Raw genomic sequence first — 23579 nt, 5'->3', positions numbered from 1 at the left:
AATAAGTCATGTTTTACAGAGCAGGTTTTAAAGCCTGGCTGTGAGCTGTGACACAGTTAGCAGAGCCAGGCTTGGTTTAGGTCTTCTGGAACAGGAATTATGTCTAATCAGAAAGTGGTTAGTTACTCCTATGACATGCGTGGCATTACTATACCAGTGGGCATGCGTTGCCAAGGAAGTCATTACTGTAGCTCATGTGTTAAGATTGTTGGCTACTTTTTTCTTCTGGTAGTAGGTGTAGCACCTTCCAGCACTGTGAATGCTAGCCCATAGGGATAAAGCTTCAAGATCAATACAAGTATTATTTTTCTGTTTCTTCTGACTCAAGTTTATCATGTCTTCAACAATAGTGTCTTGCCTTTAAGATCTGGAGGGAAGCCAGGAAAAATGACAATAGCTTATAATTTTGTAGAGGAGTATGGAATCCCACTGAACATACCGATCAACTGTTAACATAGAGGTAACCAATGCCTGGCACTGGCATTTTTATTTGAGTGTCTATACAATGAAGTGGGCTTTGCCTCCCATTATAAGCTAACTACATTTAAGTTATTTTTGTATATGTGTATATATATATTGTAGGAATCTTCAACAGTAATGAGCCTTGATGTCACATTTTCAAAGGTTCATCATGCTTCTGTATAGTCATTCCTCTACCCTATCCTCCCAGTTTCCACTCTCTTTAATCTTTCCTGTTCCATCATCTCCAGTATCTTTTCATACAATGAGAATTCTAACTTTGTGTGTGTGTGTGTGCCTGTATGTATGTTCATTCACATGAAACAATTTACTGAAATTATTTCCCTCTTTCAACCCTATGGTTCTCATTATTTAAGTCAGGTGGTTGGGCTTGAGAACAAGCCCTTTTCACACTCAGTCATTTCCTTAGCCTGATATTTTCTGGGGATTAGACACATTATTTTCCTATTAACAAGTAATTCCAAGGAGTTAAATTTCTCCTAAATGTGTTTGAGTCCTGGCTGTCCAGTGTTTTAAGCTTTCTGCTTCTGTTTCTTCCACTATGTTAGGAGATGGGTGTTATTTCTTTCAAAGGACATTGTGCAGGGAGAAAAAGACACTTAACACAATATATTCTAGTATACAATAGCTGGATCACAATAAGTATTGATTCCTATTCACACTGTGGATTACTTCATCCTCACAAGTGCTTGGGAGCTTCCCTCCATGGGATGGTGCAGACAACCAGTAATGGGTCTAGTATCTTCTAGACCTCATTTACTGTATCTGTCATGGGATGGGGAAAACAAGAGGCAAAGAAGGTAACTGGAAGTCTACTTAGAACTTGTATTCTTGATAAGTTGGTCTTGTGCTCATATCTGTAATATTATGGAAAGCTACAATATTCAGTTATACACACACACACATACACACACACACACACACACACACACACAGGAGTACAGCCCTCTTACTACAGAAAGATTGGAAAACATCAGTGTACCACAGACCTACTTTGTTTGTGGCATACTAACCATTAGCGGAACACATTTCAGAGTAGATGACAATCGTGGTCATTTCTCCTCTACTTCAAATCTTATTTAGTTGGTAGAAATAAAAAGAAGCTTACCCAACAAGAATACTAGAGACTAGCTGATGTTGGAAGACAGCCCTTACAGTCTACATATGTCTTAAATCAGGAAGGTATCAGGGGTTGGTCTAATGCTTGTATTTAGATGTTAATTAGTAGTCCTCAGGATCTGGTCATTACCCTATCTTTGTTGTGTAAACGTGCCTAACACATTATTACTAATTTGTTGATCAAAAGGCCTAAAACCTGAGCAGGGTATAATGAAGTAAGTATGGTTAAGGTTCCTGGGCTTTGGGTTCAGGAGAATCACAGGAAACAGACAGAGGGGAAGAGAGGAGAAAGGAGGACACCATGGTTGCTTAACATAGAGAAGGAACCATGTGGACCCCAGAGGAAGGACTTTGAGGAGGGTGTGGATTGAAAAAAAACACTAAGATGAAAAAAGGAAAAAAAAAACAATTATTTATAGGATTATGGATGAAAGGTAGCCCAGATAAGAATAGTTAAGGTGCATGGCATTGCATAGGGGCTGAGAGGTTAGGGATGTGGAGAAACATAGCCAGACAATAGGCCGAACTCAGGGAGTTTTATGGAAGAGTAGGAGGGGAAAGATTGAGGAAGCTGGATGGGTCAAGGATGCCAGAAAAAGACCTACAGAGGAAACTAACTTGGGCCCATGGAGGCTCATGGAGACTGAACCACCGATCAAAGAGCATATATGGGCTGGACCTAGACCGCCTACACATATGTAGCAGATGTACAGTGTGGTCAACATGTGGGTCCCATAACAATGGAAGTAGGGGCTGTCTCTGATTCTATTGCCTGCCACTGGATCCCTTCCCTCTAGCTGGGTTGCCTTGTTGGCCTTAGTGGGATAGGATGCTTTTAGCCCTACTGCAACTTAAAATGCTAGGGTGGCCCCTTGAGGGCCTCCCCTACTCTAAGCAGAAAGAGAGAGGGGAATGGGGAAATGGGGCTTGATGATGGGACTGGGAGGATAGAAGGAAAGGGGTTAGGATCATGGGTTAGGATACATATATACGTTCATACATACATACATGCATACATACATACAAACATACATATATACATACATAAATGGGGGGAAAAAGTCCCTGAGCCAGAAAGCCCAGATTTGAGTAAATGCTCTACTTGGTGAGAGGTAAGCTAAAAAATCACAGAAATGAGCAGGCAAGTGTAAGGAAACAGTGAATCTCTTAATTATTTTTCTATGTTTTGTTGTACTCTCACCTCCTGTTTTAAGCAAAGGAGACAGCAAAATGGTTGATTTTCACCATATACCTATCCATCCCATTAAGACACTCAGCAATGCCCCTCCCTTCAGGTTATACAGAACTTGAGAATTCAGCAGCCAGTAAAACTTTATACTGATTTATTTTTTTTCCTATTTGAAGAAACAAAAACCTTAAGCCATGAGTCTTCTAGTTCTTGAGAATGAATATTGATTATCTACAAAGTTCAATTTTCATGAATGGCCTAAGAGCTAAGCAGCTGTTTCTAAGTCTTGGTACAGCAGGTCACATATGAAGTGTGCCAGGCTTCCTCATGTACTGTGGTTGTGTACATACCATTCCCTCCTCTCTTCCCTATGCTTGGGTGATTGCATAACTCTGGTTCCCATCTTCCCAGGCATGGTTATCCTGCCTTCAGGTTTCAGCTTTACTGTTTCTGTTTTTGAAAGGCTTTTCTGAGCAACTCCCAAGAGCCCTATCTTCTATGCCACCATCATAACTTCTGTCTTTCTTTTGTGAAGGTTCCTCACATGCTTTCTTGTAACTTTCTTTTCCTTTCATCTAGCATTCTCCTTTGGGAGACTATAGGTTAAATGAAAAAAAAAAAAAAAAAAAGACAGCCAATGAATGTGAAATGTGAAATGTGAAATGTTCAATCAATGTCTTCTTTCAGCTTTGTACCTACAGTGAAATAGGGGTTCTATGCTAGGTTCATAATACAGATTTGGACAGAGAAAGGAAAGGCGTGAAAGAGAGAGGAATGGGAGAAGCGAGGAGGGGGCGATAGAAGGAGGCACCATAAACACTGCACTTTCCCTGAACATGGAGGCCTGAATTACAAGATAGAAAGTTGGTTCTGAAAGTTTAAGTTCAGAGGCAGGGAACTGTGCCTTAATAGAACACAGTTTTCTTGAAAAAGTTCACTTCTAAGGCATTATTACAAGTCTCTTTCATCCTATTCCAGGAACTGGTGGTTGGTCCCCAGCAGATTCCAATGACCAACAGTGGCTCCAGATGGACCTGGGAAACAGAGTGGAGATTACAGCGGTGGCCACACAGGGACGATATGGGAGCTCTGACTGGGTGACAAGCTATCGCCTGATGTTCAGCGACACAGGGCACAACTGGCAACAGTACAAGCAAGAAGACAGCATCTGGGTAGGAAATACTTTCCTCTTCCAGTGAATAATACTAAAGAGTGAGTGTTTCTGCCATCTTACTGTACCCAGACTGTTGGCAATTAGGACCATCCTGCCTTTCTGAAATAAAAAGATCACATCTAGGCCCTGGGTGCATTGTAGATCCATCCCAAAGGAAAAGGGAGTTCAGCGTGTTCATTCCTTTCTTGCAATATTAATAGTTTTAGAGAAGAATCTGTTATGTCATCTATAAAAAAATAGGTGAACATGGTGACAAAAATCTGATAGTAAGACCGTGTCATTGGCTATCTTACTTTCTATAGTTTATGGTGTTGTGGTAAAATTCCACCAACAAAAACAACATAAGTAAGAAAAGGCTTATTTTGTCTTACAGGTCAAGGTTACCATCTATCATGGCAGAGATTCACAGTTGCAGGAGCTTGAGGGGGCTGGTCACAAGGCATCCATATTCAGAAAAATCATTGAGTGTAATGTTAGTGCTCAGCTCAATTTCCCCACTGTTATATAGTCCAGGAAGCTGCCACCAACAGTGGGCAGGTATTTTCATCTAAATTAGCACAGTCAAGATAGCTCCCTACAGACATGCTCAGAGTCTCATCTCTCAGCTGACTCTAGATTTTGTCAAAGTGAAAATTAACACTCACCATCATATTTGCTTAGGACATATCTGTCAACTTGTTTATATATATATATATATAAAATATATATATGATATATATATCAGACACTTTACATAATTTATATATCAGACACTTTACATAATTTATCCAATAACTTATCTGTGTTACTTGTCAAATGTTTTTAGGTGGGCTTGAGAGATGGCTCAGAGGTTACAAACATTGGCTGTTCTTCCAAAGGTCCTGAGTTCAATTCCCAGCAACAACATGGTGGCTCATAACCATCTATAGTAATACCTGGTGTCCTCTTCTGGTGTCAGGCACACAGGCAGTCAGAATGCTGTATAAATAAATATTTTTTAAATGGTTGCTTAGTATGGGATTCTGTCTGATGAAACTGTACTCTTATCTGACTGTGCTGACCTGCTACCATTCAAGGTTCTAAAAGATTCAAATACAGAAAGAAATATGTCAATGTTTAGACTTATCCTGGCACTGGGAGAAATTATCAGTTTGGGAGCAATAAACCTTCTCTAAATAATAACATGAAACTTTGTTTTCTGCTTCAGCCCCAACTTGTAAACTTCTTGTAGGTAAAAGTTGTCAAGAAAACCATAAGGAAAAGAAAGCAGGCAGCCCCTTCTTCTACAGCTATGGAGAACTAAGCCTCCACAAAGGACTAATTTGGGGGTGTTTAGAAAGAAAAAAAAAACTGTAATTGCCAATCTTAGAGCTACAGGGTAGAAAGGGAAGCCTGTTTCCACCCTATCCCATTAACCCTCAACAGCCTTGACAGTGACTGGTACCATTAACACCATTAGTCAAAATTATGTTTTATTTCTAAGTATACTTGATTGTGATATTATGGTCTGTTTTTACTTTGTTATTATTATTTTTTTAATTTTCACATTTTTTTTTATTTTCTCACTTGAAACATGAACCTTGTCAGACCTAACCTGGAAGAATAATATTAAACCCCACAATTGAATTTACACACTGCTATTATAAAAAGATGAAATTACTAACTCCACCTACCTATAGCTGTGTGTTGCAAATACTGTCTAAACTCTGAAATGGTCTAGAAGAGTCTGTCAAACTGGTGTTCTACAAACATTGCACAAAATTATGCACAGACTTCATTATAGCTAATATTGGAAGTTACATCAAAACATGCTGTGGTTAAATAGATTGGCTTGGGTATGAGAGACGATGTAGTGAATGGACTGTTTGTCATACAGGTATGAGAATCTGAGTTCCATTTTCCAGTATATATATAATTAAAAAAGAAAGAAAGAAGACGTGAACATAGTGACGCCTACTTGTACCCCTAGCTCTGGGAAGTCAGGGATAGGTGATCTCTTGAGCTTGCTGGCTAGAAAGGCTAGCCAAGTCAGTGAATTTCAGTTTTAGTTAGAACACCTGACTCAAAAAATACAGAGAAGAGAAACTAAGGGATATATCTAATGTTGGACTCTAGCCTCAACACACAAACATAAATATGCACGCAAACACACAAAATACAGTACCTTCATTTGCCTTCTAAATTTTATTTTTAATTTTATTTGGGGAATAAGTGCACAGATTCAGGGAATGAAACAGACAAAAAAGAAATTTTTGAGCACGAATGTATGAATGGCTCATTCTAACTTTCCACATAACCCCAATACTTAACCCCATAGATATTAAGTATCAGATTCATTAAAGATGCTGCCTGAGAGCAGTAGAGAAACACTCTTCCTTGATCTTCTATGAATTTCTTTTATCTTTTTCTTTTTTCTTCTTTTTGGTATGTGTCTGGCATGTGTGAATATGTGCTCAAGTCTACTGAATGAATGGAAACTAACACGTGTCCAAATTCCACTTTATATTCCTATGTGTGTACATGTGTACTATTATGTATAGAGTGCCATGGATGGTGTTAAGAATGTCTTCATTGATGGTCCTCTCCCTTATACTTTGAGGCAGAGTCTTTCACTGAAGTCAGAGCTCATCTTTACACTAGAGTAGCTAGCCAGCTTGTTCTATGGAGATCTTATCTGTTTCTTGATTACAGCCAGAATACCATACCCACTCAGCTTTTAGTTCTGAGAATTAAAACTCTGTCCTCCATGATTGTCAGGTAAGAACTGCTCATATTAAGTCATTTCTTTAGCTCCAAGGTATTTTTGTGTTGCTGGAGATGAAACTCATGGCCTGAGGCATGCCAGGCATGTTCTCTCTCAACAGTTATATCCTGAGGCTCACTTGCTCTTTTGCAGAGGCTTAAAGTTTGATATGCCTTACATTATGTTTTTTTTTTTAATTGGTATACCAAACAATACAAACAGCACACTTATTGTGGGACATCGATTTACGGTCACTCAAGAGATTTATTTTATTTCAAGTTACTTCAGAATAAGAGCCTTTAAAAGACACCTTTGTGATATTCTCCGTGTTCTAAAAATGTAATTTGGAGAATTTCTGGTCTGGCACTGAGTGGATCATTCACGAATGTGGCCATTGAACACCACTTAGCAAAGCCTCATGATTTATTAACAAGCTGGGCTCCTGGCCACTAAATGATCAGGCGGGAAGGTGTCTCAGGGACAGACTTGGCAACAGATTTTTGGAATCCTAGGGAATCTGAAGTCTGAAGATTATAGTTCTAACTTTGAGCAGCAGGCTGAGCCAGTGTGACTTCCCCTCTGTACATTGATGGAGTGCATGTATAGGTTAGATGACATGCTGCACATGTCCCCTCTTCTCTCCCACTCTGTGTACCAGGGATACAGGTCCTCACACAGTAAGAAAGTGCCTTTACTCACTGAGACATCTCCTCAGTTTTAGTAAGGCAGGAGAAATTAGTACTTGACACTCCTACCTGCTTTTACACATGCATCTAAATTAAAAAAAAAATGTTTCTGTGACCCAATTTATGTCTCTCCTATTTGGAGACTTCCAAATCACCTAAAGTCTTTGAATTACATCAACACTACCATTTATTTTTTGTTGTGTTCACAAAAGAAACACAAAACAAGAAGCATAGTCAACTGATGGGAATCCTGGTGTTTAAAATTTCTTTGCCTCCCAATCACTTGCTTTCCCTTTTCAAATCTGGTCTCCACATTATCACCAATGGCATGTACCTCTTCGTCATAATTTGTTTCAAGAAGCACCTTTCAGATGCAAATTTCAGACAAACATTTGCTGCTGGTATCTTCTTCTGTTTTGATTATACAGACATTAGATCATCCTATTCAACTGACCTGTCCACTCACATTTTCCTGAACTCTATTCAGCGTGTGAAAGACCACCTTGCATTTAATGCAGGACATCTTTTCTAAGAGGACAGAGCTCTAACCATCCTTTATGTGATAACATGATGATTCTCTTCTAAAAATGGGAAGACCATGGACATGTTCCCTGGAGGGGACAAAAAACAAAACAAAACAAAAAAACCCAACCAACCAACCAACCAAACAAACAAATAAACAAACAAAAAAACACAAGAAAATTGGAAAGTCATGTCCATGAAGAAACAAAAAAGCTTGCAAGACAGTACCTACACAACTGATGACCCTAGCTTAGAAGACAACCTTCCAATGTTCCAAATGACTTTCACTGGGTCTCTGTCCCAGTAAAAGATGCACTTCTGCAGCTGGTCCTCTCCAACCAGAACTATATGCACCTACCTGGGCACTCTAATAAGGTTATGAACACATCATTTTATATTTAATTGAAGCCTAATTGGTTGCTTCAAATGCTCAACAAAGCTGGGCTCTGTCACATGTAATAAAGCAACAATGCCAATCTACAAACACAGTTCCCTGTCCATGATTTCTAAACATGGGCCGCCAGGTAATAACTTAGCCTAACAGCACTGGCAGTCAGGACCTGATCCTCTCTGATAAAGTAGATGAAGCAGCCTCCACTAGGATTTCAGAACACAATGCTCAGCTAAATCAAAATGAAAACTCAAGCTTCCTTGGAAAAATCTGTTATGGACTGTTTTATGGTTTTGTAAGAAGATGTGGTGGACACAGAGATGCTTCATCTGTGTTCCCACTCTGCTGGCTATTGTGGTTACAACATGAAGAACCACCTCACATACAGCACATACCCATGAGGAATTACATTCTCTTCAAAATATAAACCAAATTAAATGCTGCTCCTTGAAGTAGTTTCCTGCAGGCTGTTTTGTCACGGCAATCAGAAAAGCAACAGATATACTACCCTTTCACTTTTCTGTGAATATTCTGTGTTTTCTTCAAATAGGTTTTGCATTTCACTTTTACAAAGACCAGACACCTGAGCCATCAGGTACTTGGCAGTGGGTTCCTTCAGCCTGTGCAGTGTGATGCTCTGTGATTTCTGTAGCTTTCTGGAGTGGGTTTGAAGTTTATCCAGTACTTTCCTTACTCTGAGGTCAACTGAAACAATGGATTATACATTTCAGTCATCAGTTCCCCTTTCATGCTTGAGCAGCTCCCAAACTTTCTGGGAAATGCTCTCATATCTTCTTGATTTACACACATTTATTCTGCCAATTTTCCCTTGCATGTCCTGGGTATTTATCACTGTTTGATATACTATTTTAAGCCCACCAATTTCAGAAAACTATTTGAGAAAAAGAAGCTCATTACTATCAACATACATCTTTTAAGATCTTATCAAATGCCTAGTACCAGGCACGATGCATGAACAGAGACTTAAAGATACGCTCTGTTTCTTCCTGTATGCTTAGAACCATTAGCAGACTAAAACATGGCTCCTCTGTAACATCACCCACATTCTTGTGTGTGTGTGTGTGTGTGTGTGTGTGTGTATATGTGTGTGTGTGTGTTACACACATTGGTGCATTCAGAAAATAAAGGCAGATGGGTGGGTGTGTTCCCATAATCACTTTCTTACTTGGTCCTTTGAGGCAGGTCCACTCTGTGAAACTGAGGCTATGCTTGCAACAGCTGGCCTCAGTGATCCTCCAGCCTCAGTCCCTGATGGGGATACAGGTAGGCACACTGTCAGACCTAGTTGTTTGTTCATTTGTTTGATAAGAGTGAAAGGGATCCATGCACAAACATAGCCCTTCATGCTTGGATAGCAAGTACTCTTATCCCCTGTACAATCCACACAGACTCTGCTTTAGTACCTTTAAAATAACTTAATAAGACTACAGATAACAACATACCATCAAACATATTTGCTGGAATTTTTGTGGCATAGAATATGTTATGTAGGCCAGCCTGGTTATGAGTTCACCACTATTGCCTGCCTCAGCCTCCAGAGTGCTATGACTAAAGGGACAAGCCACCAGGATTTTAGAGATGTCTCTCTCATTTGTTTTCTCACACATATACACTTAGAAGTGCATGCTACGGGTGTTAACTTTTTAGTTCAACCTTATTGTGAGGTCAAAGAGGAGGGATGAATGACACTAAGAGTGTTTAAGAAGGCCTTAAACAATTATGTTATTTTATGTTCATTTAATATTACATGTAAGATATGTTTGTGTATATACGTATATGTTAATTGAAGTTATACTACTTGGAATGACAACACATGCCCATAAACAAAATCCATTATCTACCTAACAAAAACCCCAGTTCAGGCTTGGGAAAACTTTTAAGTTGTTGAACAAATGAGTCTAAGGAACCCCAAACTATATAGGCTGTTTCTGTTGCCCTTGTTGCCAAAGAAAGAAGGTTCAACAATACTGCGAAAATGCCACACACTTCTCATAGGACTTGGAGAAATTCATGTAGATCTGGGATGAAAGCCTCCCTGAAGACTCGCTGTAATAGGGTTGAAAGGAACCATGAAAGCTGCCATAGAGAAAAGTAATCAATTTCCTCATTTGGCTAGAATGTCTACACACCACAACAATGACCAATATGGAAAGATATTCCTGAAGATGCAAGAGTGGTATTTATGTCCTGGGAGTAATTAACAGCTGCCTAGACTTGGGTTTAAGGCATGCTAAAGAGTGAGGAATTCCTTTTTGCTACTTGAAACCTAGCCAACTACCCAAGGCTATGGAGTCTATGGGAGAACATCTTACAGTCGCTTTCCTAAACCAGTATAATCTCTGACGGCATTACGAATATTTACCTTCAGACCAGATAAGCAGCTCTCACCCCTCATCAAAGAAGGATTTTTTTTGTTTGTTTGTTTGTTTGTTTGTTTGTTCATTTGTTTGTTTTTAGCAGACAGAGACCATTACAGAAGGCACGGCTTATGAAAAGGGAAGATCAACCTACCAAATTTGCCTGTCCCCAACTAATATATTTATAACACAACCCAACAGCTATGGTTTAAGGAATATTGCACATAAGTAGAAGTACTGTACTTGCTAGAGGATTAAGACATCTTCTGTGAAAAAAAAATAAAAACAACAAGAAAATTAAAAGGAATAGGGGATGGTGGGTGTTAGGTATAAGGAGTGGGTCTGGTAGCAATTAGGAGAAGGTGAGGGGGAATGTGTTCCAAGATACATTCTATAACATTCTCAAAGAATGAGTAAACCTATATGAATACACATACATGAATATATTTTTTCACTAAAACTCCCAAAGAACTAATATAAGCTGTTTAAAAAGAATTAATGAAGAACTCTGCACACTTAGGCTGTCGCTTTAACAGAGACCCCTCTCCCAATGCAAAAATCCAGGCCACCATGCAGCAGATTGGTTTTCAACTGTGCCACTGGATAGAAATGTAATATGCCCATCTTCGCCACTAGCCATAGCAAGTGCAGGTGTACCTGCTTCCTGACCCCCAGCATTCATTCCTCCACACTTCCTGCTCAGGAACTTTGGTTTACTGCTCTCCTTACTTGTGGTGATAGCAAGTACCAGAAAATGAAGTCTTATTTTCACATTGATCCCCCTTTACATTACCAAGTACAGACTTCTGAAGCTCAGTGTTCTCCTTGAGATGCCCCAGTCACTGTCAATGCTCTTAAGGCTGAAGGAACACTGTCGAAGAAAGAAGGAACAGGTGCCAGCTGGTACATGCTCCAGGCCCAGCAGGCTTCTCTCTAGCCCTCTGGCTCCACACTTAGTCCTAAAACTTCCTGACTGATGCCCATCTGTTTTTCTTTCTTAATGTGAGATTGGCTGTGACATTTCAGGACACTTCCCTGCATGGGGTCTAGCCTCTTCAGGAAGCTAATGCTTTCCCACATTTGCACAGGTGGCATTTACATACATTCCATGCACAGGAAGTCAACATGCCATCTTCAGGATTAATATTCATATGGGCACTGTCTATGAAAGAGCAGATAACTGCATCCTGGTCTCTGGTTGCATTTGCAGTGACTTAGGATTCAGCAATTGATATCAAAAGACTGGGATGATCAGTTTAAAATTAATTCTTCTAAATCCACTGTTATGAAATTAATCTTGTATCAAAGTACTCTATATTTCCCAGAAAGTTCAATTCCTAATAGTATTTTCAATATAAAAACCAATTAGGTTCTGAAGACTTTCTCCTTAGAAGAAATCAGAGTTAATATCTCAATTTTAACATACTTTTCACTTCTTTAAATTTATTAAATTTCATTAAGTATAGCGTCTGAGAGAAGGAGATTTATTTTTAACTGTCTTCTCTTTACTTAGGGATGTGTGTGTGTGTGTGTGTGTGTGTGTGTGTGTTTATCGATGTGTATGCACATGTGTGTGCTGGCATGCAGAGGCCAGATATCAAATTTAGCTGTCTTTCCTCCAGGTGTTTTTGGAGACAGGATTTCTCAGTAGCTTGCATCCCCTGTATTTGGCTCTGCTGGATGGCCAGCTGACCCCAGAAATCACTTGTCTCTGACTATGCAGTTCTTGGATTTCAAATGCACACTCCCAAACTAACCTGTTCACTTGGGTTTCAGGATTTGGCCTTGGATGCTCGTTTTGTATACCAAACCCTTTACCAACTGAGCCTCCCCCACCCCCATTACTGAACTTTTAATTACTATACATGCAATTTGTGTTTCATCTTTAAACTATAGTCTTCTTCTATAGATATGAAGGTGAAAATCATCAGTATCCCTGATAGATAGCTAGATAGCTCCTTCAAGGGAGAAAGCTAAGCTTGAAAAGCAAGTGTAATGGGGATTTTGACCTTATATGACCTGTACAAGGGAGTTTCAAAAATGAGCATGCCTCAAATTGTCCCAGAGGGCTTGTTAAGGCACAGTGAGCTGAGCACTGCTTGTAGAACATCTGACCCAATAGGTCAGAGTTGGGTTAAGAATTTACATTTCAAAAAAAAAAAAAAAAATCAAGTGATTGCATAGTAGCTACTTACGATCTCACTTTGTGAAGCTCTGTGAAAACCATAAGAGATTCATGCTATTTATTAGCTTTGACCAGAGCTAAAATGGTGAAAACTATGACTATTATTAAAGCCAGTGTGTGGCATCCACTTGATAAAGGTACCAAGAGGACAGAGGATCTCAGTTTCTTTATTTCAGCTTTGTATTTGTTTTGTTTTTTAAATTTGTATTTTAAGTTCATTTACTTTACAAGCCAAGGGTGTCCACTCCCTCCTCTCCTCTGAATTCCACCTTTCTCTTCCTTCCCACTTACCCTCAACCTTTCCCACCAAAATAAGGAAAGTCCCCTCCCTCCCCTTATCAGCCTCCCCATCACATCAAATCAGAGTAGGATTGACTACATCCTCATCCACTGAGTCCAGGCAAGGCAGCACAGCCAGGGAAAAGTGTTCCAAAAGGAGGCAATTGAGTCCATGGTAGAAACAGCCACCCCTCCAACCCGCTCACCAAATGACACACATGAAGACCAAACCACCCATCAGCACTTATGTGCAGGGGGTCTAGGTCCAGACCACGCATGCTCGGTAAGTGATATCTCAGTCTCTGTTAGCCCCTGTGGGTCTGGCTTTGTCGTTGTTGTTCTTCTTCTGAGGTTCTTTTCTCCTTAAGGTCCCCTGTTTTTTCCCTAACACTTCCACAAGACCCCCAGAGCTCTGCTCCATGCTTGGCTGCAAGTCCCTGCATCTGTCACATCCACTCCTGAGTAGAGCCTCCCGGATAATAGGTTAGGCACCTATCTGCAAGCATAGCAGAGCATCATTAATAGTATCAGGTCAGGTTGGACCAATCATTGTTTGAACATACCCACAATCTCTGTTCCTTCTTTATCCCTGCACTTCTTGTGGGCAAGTAATTTTTGAATGAAAGGTTTTGTGAATGGGTTGTTGATCTCCTCCCTCCACTGGACCTGGCTTGGAGGTGGTCACTTCAGTCTCCTTGTCCACCCTTGTAAGGAGTCTCCTAGAGACTCCTATCCTTGCAGAAGCATAACCTGTCTCAGGCCTTGTCAAAAAGATGCCTTCCCTCAGCATTCCATCTTGTTTCTAGTCCTCTCGCCTCCCATCGCCGTTCCTCCCACACCTGATCCCCACCAATGCTTCCTTCCCCATTCCATCTCCTGCCCAGTTCCCTCTCTTCATCTACTTCTGCTCTCTCTTCTATTTCCCCTTCTCTGTGACATTCCGGCACCTTCCCTTAGGCCTTCCTTGTTACTTGGCTTCTTTCCTATTGTGGCTTGTAGTATGCTTATCTTGTACTATAGTTTTAATATACATTTGTAAGTAAATACATACCCCATGCATCTTTCCAGGCCTGGGTTACCTCATTCGGAATGATCTTTTCTAATCAATCCATTTGCCTGCAAATTTCATGATTTCTTCATTTTTAATAGCTGAGTAGTATTCCATTGTAAAAAAAAATTACCATAGTTCTTTTATTCATTCTTCAGTTGAGGAACATCTAAGATCTTTCTAGTTTCTGGCTATTACAAATAAAGCTGCTGTGAGCAAATGCCCTTGTTGTATGGTGGGGCATCTTTTGCATGTACCCATGAGTGGTATGGCTGTATTTTGAGGTAGAACTATTCCAAACTTTCTGAGAAAGTGACAGATTGATTTCCAGAGAAGTTGTACAAGTTTGCCCTTCCACAAGCAATGAAGAACTGTTCCCAATGGCTCACATCCTTGCCAGCATGTGTTGTCACTTGAGTTTTTGATCTTTGCCAATCTGACTGGAGTACAATGGAATCTTAGAGTCTTTTTAAAATTTTATTATTATTACTTATTACAATGTATCCACCTTTTATTTTGGCTATAGTCCCCTCCCTTATCTTCTCCTGGTCTGACCACCCCTTCCTCTTCACCCCATATATCCCTCCCCTAGTACACTGGTATGTACTTCTCCCCTACTATCTCACCTAGCAGGTCTCATCAGGACTGTCTGGATCCTCTTTCTCTGTGGCCTACTAAGGCCCTCTTGCAGGGGGGAGGTGATCAAAGAGCAGGTAACTGAGTTCATGGCACAGACTGCCCCTTCTCTCCTTACTAGGGAACCTCCATGGAGACTGAGCTGCTCATGGGCTACATCTGAGCAGGCAGTCTAGGTCCTCTCCATGCATGACCCTTGGTTGAATTATCAGTCTCTGCAGATTCCCCTGGGCTCAGGATTTCGGCTTTGTTGGTTTCTTTGTGGAGGTCCTGTCCCCTCCAGGTCTTTCTGTCTCCCCCTTCTTTCATAAGATTCCCTGCACTCTGCCCAAAGTTTGACTATAAGCTTCAGCATCTGCTTTGATACCCTTCAGGGAAGAGTCTTCCAGAAGCCCTAGGTGGTAGGCCCTGTCCTGTTCCCTGTCTTTTCCCACTTCTGATGTCTATCCTGTTTGCCCTTCTAAATGAAGTGTAAGCATCTTCCCTAGGGTCCTGCTTGTTGTTTAGTGTCTTTAGGACTGTAGATTTTAGTATGTTTATCCTATATTATATGACTAACATCCACTTTAAAGTGAGTTTACACCATGTGTTTCTTTCTGGGATAACCCACTCATGATCATCTTTTCTAGTTCTATCCATTTGTCTGCAAATTTCATCATTTCCTTGTTTTTTAAAAGCTGAGTACTATTCCATGTGTAAATGTACAACAATCTCTGTATCCATTCCTCAATTGAGGGACATCTAGGTTGTTTCTAGATTCTGGCTATTACAAATAAAGCTACTATAAACATAGTTGAACAAATCTCTTTGTTGAATGGTAGAGTATCTTTCAGGTTATATGCTCAGGAGTGATATAGTGGATCTTGAGGCAGCACTTTTCCTAGTTTTCTTAGAAAGTGCCAGATTGATATCCAAAGTGGTTGTACAAGTTTATGTTCCTATCAGCAATATGGAAGGATTCCTGTTTGTCCACTGTTGTTACTTGAGTTTTTGATAAAATTACTTGATTTTTTTTTCACAAAGAAACCAAAACAATACGAAGGAATAAAGATAACATCTTCAACAAATGGTGCTGGTCTAACTGGACCAACCAGTTTGATGGGTATAAGATGGAATCTCAGGGTTATTTTGATTTGCATTTCCGTCATGACTAAGGATGTTGAGCATTTCTTTAAGGGTTGCTCTGTCATTCAATATTCCTTTATTGAGAATTCTCTGTTTGGCTCTATAACCTTATTAATATTGCTGTATAGTACAGTTTGAGATCAAGGATGGAGATATCTCTAGAAGATCTTTTACTATACAAGATTGTTTTATACATTCTGGAATTTTTTTTTCCATATGAAATTGAAAATTGTTCTTTCAAAGTTTGTAAAGAACTGTATTGGAATTTTTCTGGGAACTGCATTGAATCTGCGATGGCTTTTGCTAGGATAGCCATTTTTGGTATGTAAATCCTAGCAATCCACAAGCATGGGTTAGCTGTTAATCTCTCAAATCTTTGTCAATGTCTTTCTTCAAACACTTGAAGTTTTTATCATACAGGATTTTTCCTTGCTTCATTAGATTTACACCAAGATATTTTATATTATTTGTGACTATTGGGAAAGGTGTTGTTTCCCTAATTTCTTTCTCAGCCCTTTATTTGCTTTTTTAAAGGAGGGCTACTGACTTTTTGAGCTAATTTTGTATCCAGCCACTTTGCTAAAGTTTTTTTTTCCAGCCATAAGTTCCGTGGTAAAATCTTTGGGGTGACTTCTATATACTATCATATCATCTGAGTCTAGAGATACTTTGACTTCTTCTCTTCCAAATTGTATCCCCTTGAACTCCTTCATTTGTCTTACTACTCTAGCTAGAACATCAAGTACAATTGTAAAGGGATATGATGAGAGTGGGCAGCAAGCCTTGTCCCTGATTTTAATGGGAATGCCCTCAGTTAGTCTCCATTTAACTTAATGTTAGCTATTGCCTTGTTGTATATTGCCTTTACTGTATTTAGGTATGTGCCTTGTATCCCTTATCTCTCCAAGACTTTAATCATGAAGGGGTGTTAGATTTTGTCAAAGGATTTTCCAGCATATAATGAGATGATTATGTTTTGTTTTTTGTTTTTTTTTCATTCAGTTTGTTTATATGGTCGATTACTTTAATGGATTTTTGTATGTTCAACCATCCTTGTATTTTTGAAATGAAACTTACTTGATCATGGTGGATGATAATTTTGATGTGTTTCTGGTTCACTTTGCAAGGTTTTTTTTTTTTTTTGAGTATTTTTACATCAATATTCATAACTGAGATAGGTCTGAAATTCTCTTTCTTTGTTGGGTCTTTCTGTTGTTTATGTATCTGGGAGACTGTGCCCTCAAAATACGAGTTTGGCAATGTTTCTTCTATCCTCTGTTTCTATTTTGTGGAACAGTTTGAGTAGCTTTGCTATTAGTTCTTCTCTAAGAATCTGGTCAATTCTGTGCTAAACCTTCTGGCCCTGGGATTTGTTTTTTAAATGGGAGATTTTTTTATGACTGCTTCTATTTTCCTAGGGGTCATATGTCTATTTAAATTTGCATCCTTTGGTAAGTGGTATTTATCCAGAAAATGGTCAGTTTCATTTAGATTTCCAATTTTGAGGCATACAGGTTTTTGGAGTACCATCTAATGATGTCCCATAAATTTGGGTATGTTGTATCTTCATTTTCATTGAATTCTAGAATATATTTTATTTCTTTATTTACTTCCAGACCCTGTAGTCATTAAGGAGGGAGCTGCTCTGTTTCCATGAGTGTGTAGGCATTCTCTTGCCGCTGAAGTCTGGCTTTAATCCATGGTGGTCTGATAGGATACAAGGTGTTATTTAAATTTTCTACTATCTGTTGAGGCTTGTTTTGTGTCTGGGTATGCCATCAATTTTGGAGAAGGTTATACGAGGTACTGAGAATAAGGAATATTATTTTGTGTTTTGATGGAATGTTCTGTAGATATCTGTTAGGTCCAATTGACTCATCAGGTCAGTTAGTTAAATTATTCCTCTGTTTAATTTCTGTCTACATCATCTGTCCACTGGTGACAGAGGTGTGTTGAAGTCCTCTACTACTAACATTTGTGGTTCAATGTGTGATTGAAGCTTTAGAAATACTTCTCCTATAAATGTAGATATCCTTGCATTTGGGACATATAAGTTGAGAATTGAGAGGTCATCTTGGTCTATTTTTTCTTTGATGAGTATTAAGTGTCCTTCCTCATCTCTTTTGATTGATTTTGGTTGAAAGTATATTTTATTAGATATTAGAATAGCTACTCCAGCTTGCTTTTTGTGTCCATTTGCTTAGAAAACCTTTTTCAGCTCTTTATTCTGAGGAAATGTCTATCACTTTTGCTAAGATGTGTTCCTTGTATGCAACAGAATGATGGGTCTTGTTTGCACATCCATTCTGTTAGCATGTATCTTTTTGTTGGGGATTTGAGGTCATTGATGTTGAGAGATATTAATAACCAGTGGTTGTTAATTTCTGTTATTTTGATGTTGGTGGTTGTACTGTGTGTGTGTAGTAGGAGATGTGCCAACTCTATTGGTTTTGCTCTTGTGGGGTGTTTGTTTCCTGTATTTTCCCAGGTGTGATCAGCCTCCTGGGATTGGGGTTTTCACCTTAGTATCTACTGTATGGGTGGGCTTGTGGATAGGTACTGTTTACATTTGTTTTTGTCATGGAATATTTTGTTATTTTTCTCTCTCAGGTGATTAAAAGTTTTACTGAATATAGGGGTCAGGCTGACGTCTGTGGTCTTTTAGTTTCTGTAAGATATCTGCCCAAGCCTTTCTTGCTTTTAGAGTTTATGGTGTGAAGTCAGGTATAATTCTGGATAGGTCTGCTGGCCTTTTGCCCCTGCAGCTTTTAAGTTCTTCCTTTGTTCTGTACATTTAGAGTTTTGATAATTACATGCTAAGAGGATTTTCTTTTTCGGTCCAATCTATTTGGTGTTCTGAAGGCTTCCCATATGTGTACATGTCTTTCTTTTGGTTGGAGAAGTTTACTTCTATGATTGTGTTGAAAATATTTTCTGGGATTCGGAACTTATATTCTCCTTCTATCCGTATTATTCTCAGGTTTTGTTTTCTCATATTGTCCCAGATTTCTTAGATGTTTTGTGTCAGGAATCTTTACTTTGATTGATGTTTCAGTTTCTTCAATTGTATCTCCTATACCCAAGAGTCTCTCTTCTATCTCTGGTATTCTTCTGTTTGTAGTCCTGTTTTCTTTTTTAGCTTTTCCATCTCCTTACATTGTGTTTTATTTGTTGCTTCTATTTCCATTTTTAATCTTAGACAATTTTACTCATTTCCTTCTCCTGTTTGTTTGTATTTTCCTGCATTTCTTTAAGGAGTTTATTCAGTTCTCTCACCTGTTTGCATTTGTATTTATTTGAGGGATATATTTTATTCTTTTAAGGCCTGTATCCTATTCATAACCTAAGATTTAAGGTCATTTTCTTGTGTTTCTGGTGTGATAGCATCCTTAGGGCTTGCTGTGGTAGGATAGCTTTTAGGATAGTAGTGTCTTATAGTCCTGGTTTTGTTGCTTTTGTTCTTGTGCTGACCTCCAGCCATTTGGTTGACTCTGGTATTAGCAGTCCTGAGTGTCTCTGCTTGTAGTAGGTCTCTGAGGTTGGAGGTTGAGCTGGTGGTTCCAGACATCTGCAATCCTCTGTTTTGCCTGCTGTTCCCTGATCCATGTTGTTCTGCTGCACCCTGATCTCCAGGACTACAGATCGTTGTGGGTCCTGGGAAATGGCAAAGCCCCAGGAATTGGGGTCTGGGGTGCACAGGTGAAGGGTAGTTCTGAGGGCCCTGGGCAGACCTCACTATTGTTGCTGTTGAGCTATGGCAGACCAGTAGATGGGGAGGAGTCTCACCTGTTTTTCCCTGATCTGTTCTGGTTTCTGTGGCCTATTTTGAGCTTTGTATAAAAAAGAAATAATAAGCCTAAGATGTCAGCCCTTTTTGTGTAAACTGAAAACTCAATAGTAATGGTAAAATTTCATTTGGTTATGGGCAGAGGCAATCTCATTAAAGACAATTAACTCAGAGGCCTTGCTGCTGACAGAGGAGCAGTAGGAAGAGCATGGGGGTGTTGTTGATGCTTAAAGAAGACAACTCCAGGCCAAAACTTGAAGCCAGAGGTGTCTACTTGACCTGTTGTCAACAGGAAAGTTTCCAGGCCTGGAAAGGGCTCCTGGAAACAAAGACTTCCCAGCTTCAAAAGAAGAAAGGAGGCATAAAGGAAATTCATCTTCAATATGATTATTATCACAAGAGCAGTCAGTTGTAAGGAGAGAAATGTGATTTGAAAACCACAAGGCTCTATTGCTGTTAATGAGGGCCTTGTTGTTGCTGCCTCTTTCTGAGTTGCAGTCAGAGGAATAGTGCAAAGTTGAGGATGCAGGGTAATAATAAAAGTGGACCAACCCCACAAGCAAATTATAGACATGGGCAGAGCTGATGTGTTTCATGTCTAGGCCCAGTTACCACAGTTCACATGAAGAAAATCTTTTCCTCTGTCTAAGCGTATACGGATGCTTTCAACACTGCTGGAACCACAAGGGAACGCCGAATGAGAACATGTGTCAAGCATACCCAGGTTGCCTTGAAAATACTTATTTCATTCTGTAACCCGAGGGTGTATCAGAAACTGAGCTACCGCATATAGATACAGTAATAGTGAGTGTTTTCTTTCCTTTAAATGTATCAGAGAGAATAGGTCCCAAGAATGAGGAGATTGCTCATCCATTAAGAATGTGCACTGCTCTTCTACAGATCTGAGTTCAGTTCAGTTCTCAGTGTGTGTGTATTGTGGGTCACAACCACTTGTAACTCTAGCTCCACGTGATCCAATATCTATGGCCTCTGAAGGTATTGCACTAATTTACACACACACACACACACACACACACACACACACACACACACTTAAAGTGAAAACTTAATTGTAAAACAAAGGAGCCCTTTGATAACTGTGCTGGAGCTATCAAAGAATTCTGGGTCCTTCCTTTCTTGTACTGTTTGATTATAATTTAGGGTATCAAGCATGTGTCAGACAATAGACTAATGTAGTTTTAAAAGTAAGATGTGGGAGTCTTCCGTGAGACAGAAAATAAATGCATTCAGAGGAACACCAAAAAGAGCTGCATGAAGGTGGGGAGATGCATGGTTCAGGCTTGGCTGTAGATCAAATGCTACGGTAAATTTCTTGCTAAAAGCAATTCTGGCTTTGTAATGAATTGGCTACATTTTTGTGTCATCTTTCTCCTTCTATGACAAGCTGCAATGAGGGAGGGTCAGCCTTCTATTAATGGACTGAGAAACTGAGTTTCTAGAAGGGATAAGGACTAAGCCAGCATGCTCTAAGCATCTTTGCTGACTGTGGGCCCATCTCAGGTGGACATGGGGACTCTGAGTGCACACTCTTCTGGGCTAGGACCTGCTTCAGCCTCACTCCAGTTTTACTGCTCCTGGCATGTGGTGCTATTTCATACATTGCATCTATGAGAGTGCCCTATGTTTGTGAGAACTGAAGAAGGCACACAAATATGGTTCTCATGGCTCTGTGAGTTAAGAAGAGCAAGAACACTTGCTGCACCAGCATTAAGATCTGAGTTCAAATAACAACACTTACTTAAACTGCCAGGGGTGGCCACACACTATTGTAACCCCAGAGCTTTGCAGGGCAGAGATAAGAGGATCCCTGAAGTTGCTGCTGCCAGCTAGCTCTAGGTTCAATCAGAAACCCTGTCCCAAGAGAATAAGTCAGAAAGTGACAGAGAAGAATATCTGATATCCTTTTCTGTACCCTGCACACATGCACATTGATAAATGTGCCCACACATACATATGTGTATATACTCTCAAACCAAGAAACAGAGAGGTTTGTATACACAGCGGAGTAGAACTGCATGTAGTATAAAACCATTAGTCCAAGCTACCTTAGGGGCGAGATAACAGGGGATCCATGCTTGACAAGCAAGCTCTACTGCGAGGCCAGTACCTGGGTGCCCTTTCTATTGAGATGGCCTTTCCCCTCACCCAGAAATACTAAGACTGTATTGCTGTACACAGGCAAGTGACTGAACCTACAGGCACTCCTAAGAGAAGCCCAGCCACGCTGCCAAGTTCAGTGCAGAGTGGCCTCTCTCCCTACTGGTACAGTAAAAAGGCAGCTTGATCAAGGAGGCCGGTGTTCTGGAGTTCTGCTTCTCTTTCACTTCCAGGTATTCTGGTCCCAGCTCAGGCATCCTTTTTGAGCCTCCCTCATTCCACATAATATGCCAGCTTGTCAGCATTCTCTTTTTGAGATGGATATATCACTTAATAATTTCTGAAACAATTAGATGACAACTCAACAAATGGCCTTGTCATTTTTGTGTAATGCAAAAATAAGAGGATATAAGAGGTTGCAAAATCTTACTTCAAGAGACATTGTGGAGAGATAGTAAAAATAGTCACAGGACTCAAATTTTTGAGTTCCTTAGACTTGCAAAATCAATGTGAATGTGTATAAACAATTTTATTTTCCTGGAAACTGAAGACTTACAGATGGCTGTATTTAAATGTACAGATGTGACTAATAAAATGCCATTTTCAGGGTATGACCCTAATATTTATCAAAGAGTTGATAGATTCTTCCACATATAGTGCATAGATATGTAAATATGCATGTGCACATAGAAATGTTCATATTATTATTCAAATATGCATTACTTTATACATATAGATTGGAATTAAATTTGTGTTTACAGATTTAAATTTACTTACATGTTTATAATACATTTAAATAAGTATATATATTTTTTACATACACATAAAATTAAATCTTAGCATGCTGCATGTATCATGAACTATAAATTTTAATCATTTAACTTTTTGATAGTTATTAGAATAGCTAGAAAATGTTGCATACACATACTTTGTGTTAACATTTTAATTTTGCAATGAGATATCTTATATAAATTTTACCAAACTACTGTATGGTTGGATTAGCAAAACCAGTATCATTGTGATGGGCAACATCAAAGCTACAGCACGCTGATTTATTCCTCCCTCACCTAAGCACAATGGCCATTAGCAACAGTTCTGAGCCCTGATATGAGGAAGCAGTGAGGAAGCTTGTCTCTAACATTGTGCAAAGGCAATGACATCACCTTTGCCCTTGGCTGAGTTACTTCTGCAGCTGTGTAAAGTACACTGGCAAAAGCTACTTAAGGGAGAAAGGGTTCATTTTGTCTCTGCAGTTCTAAGATGATATAGTTCACCGTGGTAGAGAAGGGATGACAGCAGCATGGCAGCTGGTCACATTGCTTCCCCAGTTAGGGAACAGAGGCTGAAGAAGTGGGAAGTAAGACCTCAAAGCTTACTCCAGTAACTCATTTCCTCCCAAAAAGCTTCACCTCAGTCTTTTCAAGCAGTAACACCAGCTGCATTCCCAGAGTTCAAACACATGACCCCGAGAGGACATTTCATATTAAGACAACAAGAGTCAGAAAAGGACATGGGAAGTTCCTGAATTAATTCTTGTCCAGATGAAACATGTGCTAATAAGGATGTTTATTGGCCACCCTGTCAGTGAGTCACAGAGACTATTTGATGAGGTTGCATGTGTTTTACATGTGTCTGTAACTGTGAATTCATGCCTGTGTGCTGGTACATGGGAGTGGGCATATCAGAGGAAGACCTCACTCTACTTTCTCAGGTGTTGGACAACCTCACTATAAGTTCTCA

At 39.6% G+C, this 23579-nt stretch overlaps 1 protein-coding gene across 2 annotated transcripts in view; it reads left to right on the top strand.

Annotated features, from left to right (window-relative positions):
- Nucleotides 1-23579, top strand: part of LOC129672188 (contactin-associated protein like 5-1-like) — a 715327-nt gene that overhangs the window by 205775 nt on the left and 485973 nt on the right. For both annotated transcript variants that reach the window (XM_055601503.1, XM_055601502.1), the window contains exon 3: nucleotides 3767-3960. In XM_055601503.1, coding sequence (XP_055457478.1) covers nucleotides 3767-3960 — 194 coding nt within the window. The remainder of the gene's footprint in view (nucleotides 1-3766; nucleotides 3961-23579) is intronic.

This window comes from Psammomys obesus, unplaced genomic scaffold (assembly GCF_907164565.1).
Source record: "Psammomys obesus unplaced genomic scaffold, mPsaObe1.curated_primary_1811, whole genome shotgun sequence".
Taxonomy (NCBI): Eukaryota; Metazoa; Chordata; class Mammalia; order Rodentia; family Muridae; genus Psammomys; species Psammomys obesus.
This window is presented reverse-complemented; position numbering and strand designations above follow the sequence as displayed.